At 63.9% G+C, this 1,787-nt stretch overlaps 1 protein-coding gene across 1 annotated transcript; it reads left to right on the top strand.

Annotated features, from left to right (window-relative positions):
• Nucleotides 1-527: 527 nt before the first annotated feature.
• Nucleotides 528-1,322, top strand: LOC141032710 (uncharacterized). Its single transcript, XM_073506242.1, has one exon. It carries the CDS (start codon nt 528-530, stop codon nt 1,320-1,322), a length of 795 nt encoding a protein of 264 aa, XP_073362343.1.
• The last annotated feature ends 465 nt before the right edge of the window (nt 1,323-1,787 follow it).

The following is a 1,787-nucleotide window of genomic DNA, read 5'->3' as shown; positions in this document are numbered from 1 at the left end:
AATTCTTCCCCTGAAGCAAATCAAGATAAACAAAGAAATAAACACATGCTCGCGTTTGAGGGTGTATACAAGTAGCATCAGCTCAACATGCAGGAAGCATGGCTAATACTCGAAAATTAACATTTGTTATCACCTATTTTGCCACACTTGCTTGTGTTGAATATATGGTTTGTGCATGTATATTGTATAGTCCGGCCCACCTCCTAGTCATTGTATAGTTGAGGTCGTGGCCCACCTTGTACTCCATATATACGTGCGCTATGCACCGATCAATACATCGAGTAGCATTGCCAAAATATTCGTTTCCAACATGGTATCATACCTACGATCCTAACCCTAACCCTTGCCGCCGCCGCGATCCCATCGCCGCTGCCGCCGCCGCGTCTCCTCGCCGCCGCGCCGCCGCCCCTTGTGTGCCACCGCCGCCTCGCGCTTCCGCCCGCACCCCGCAGCGCCGCCACCCGCCGCGCCGCCATCCCCCTCGCCGCGCTGCTTCACCACGCGCCGCCGCACCCCCCCTCTCGGCTATGGCCTCCCCCGGTTCCACCGGTACCACCCGCAGCCGCCGCACCAACCCCTTCGAAGGCCCCGATCCCGTCGTCATCCGCGATCTCAATATCCTCGCTCGGGTTCCCGTCGTCCTCGACCACCTCACCTCCACCTACTATGCCTGGAAGACGTACTTCTCCCTTGTGTTCCGTGAGTACAATCTTCGGGATCACATCGATGGCTCCGTGGACTCCCGCTTCATGGAGGACGATGAGGAGTGGACGTCCATCGACGCCACTCTCATCCGCTGGTTCTACACCACCATCTTGAAGGACCTCTTCCACACGGTGGTCTCCGCCGATGATGACGCTCACGCCGTTTGGACTAAGCTCAACGGCCTCTTCACCGACAACGCGCTCCAACGCAAGGTTTTCTTGCACGGCGAGTTTTTTGGGTGCCAGCGGCTTGACTCGTCTGTTGACGATTATTGCATGCGCCTCAAGAAGCTTGTTGACGAGCTCCGTGACCTCGGCGAGAAGGTCTCCGACGAGCTTCTCCTCAGCACTCTCATCGCCGGCCTGAACGAAGACTTCGGGAACGCCGCCTCCAACATCCCTCTCATCACCAACCCGACCTTCCCCAAGATCGTCGCGTACCTGAAGCTGGAGGAGAGGAGGATGCGGATGTCGCGCACCCGGGGCACCCATACGGCTCTCACCGCCGGCACCCGCGGCGGTGCGCCGCCCACCGCCCCGGCTCCCCCGCTGCGGCCTGCCCCGGGCCCCTTCCAGGCACAGCCGCCGCCTGGGTTCCCCTACCCGGTGCCGCCGTAGGCCCCTCCGCCGCCCCCCGCCGAGCAGCAGCAGCGTCGGGGCGGGCGTCGCAGCCGAGGTGGCTGCAAGCAGCAGCAGCCGCCGCCGGCTGCCCACGGTGGGGCGCCGCGCCAGCCGTAGCAACAGCTCCTGCCGGCGCCCTGGCAGGCCGGCTAGAACCCCTGGACGGGGGTTGTTCACGCGTACTCCATGCCCATACCGCTCCCCCCGTCCCCGGTTTTTTTGGCGCCCGCCCGGCCCCTCATCAGGCTCTGTATGCGGCCCCTCAGTCGTATCCGCCGACGCCGCTCTACGGCCCCTCGGCGGCCTATGGGCTGCCTTCGGCCGGTGGGTTCGCGGCGCCGCTGCCGTCGGCCCCGGCCCTCCCGCCGGCGCCTTGGGACCCCGCGCTGCTAGCGGCCCTCCACACCGCCCCCATGCCACAGCAGTACACTGGCGGTGGCGACTGGTATATGGACACCGCAG

The sequence above is a fragment of the Aegilops tauschii genome, chromosome 1, assembly GCF_002575655.3.
Source record: "Aegilops tauschii subsp. strangulata cultivar AL8/78 chromosome 1, Aet v6.0, whole genome shotgun sequence".
Lineage (NCBI taxonomy): Eukaryota > Viridiplantae > Streptophyta > Magnoliopsida > Poales > Poaceae > Aegilops > Aegilops tauschii.
Note: the sequence above shows the minus strand (reverse complement) of the source record. Positions and strands in the feature narration are given on the sequence as shown.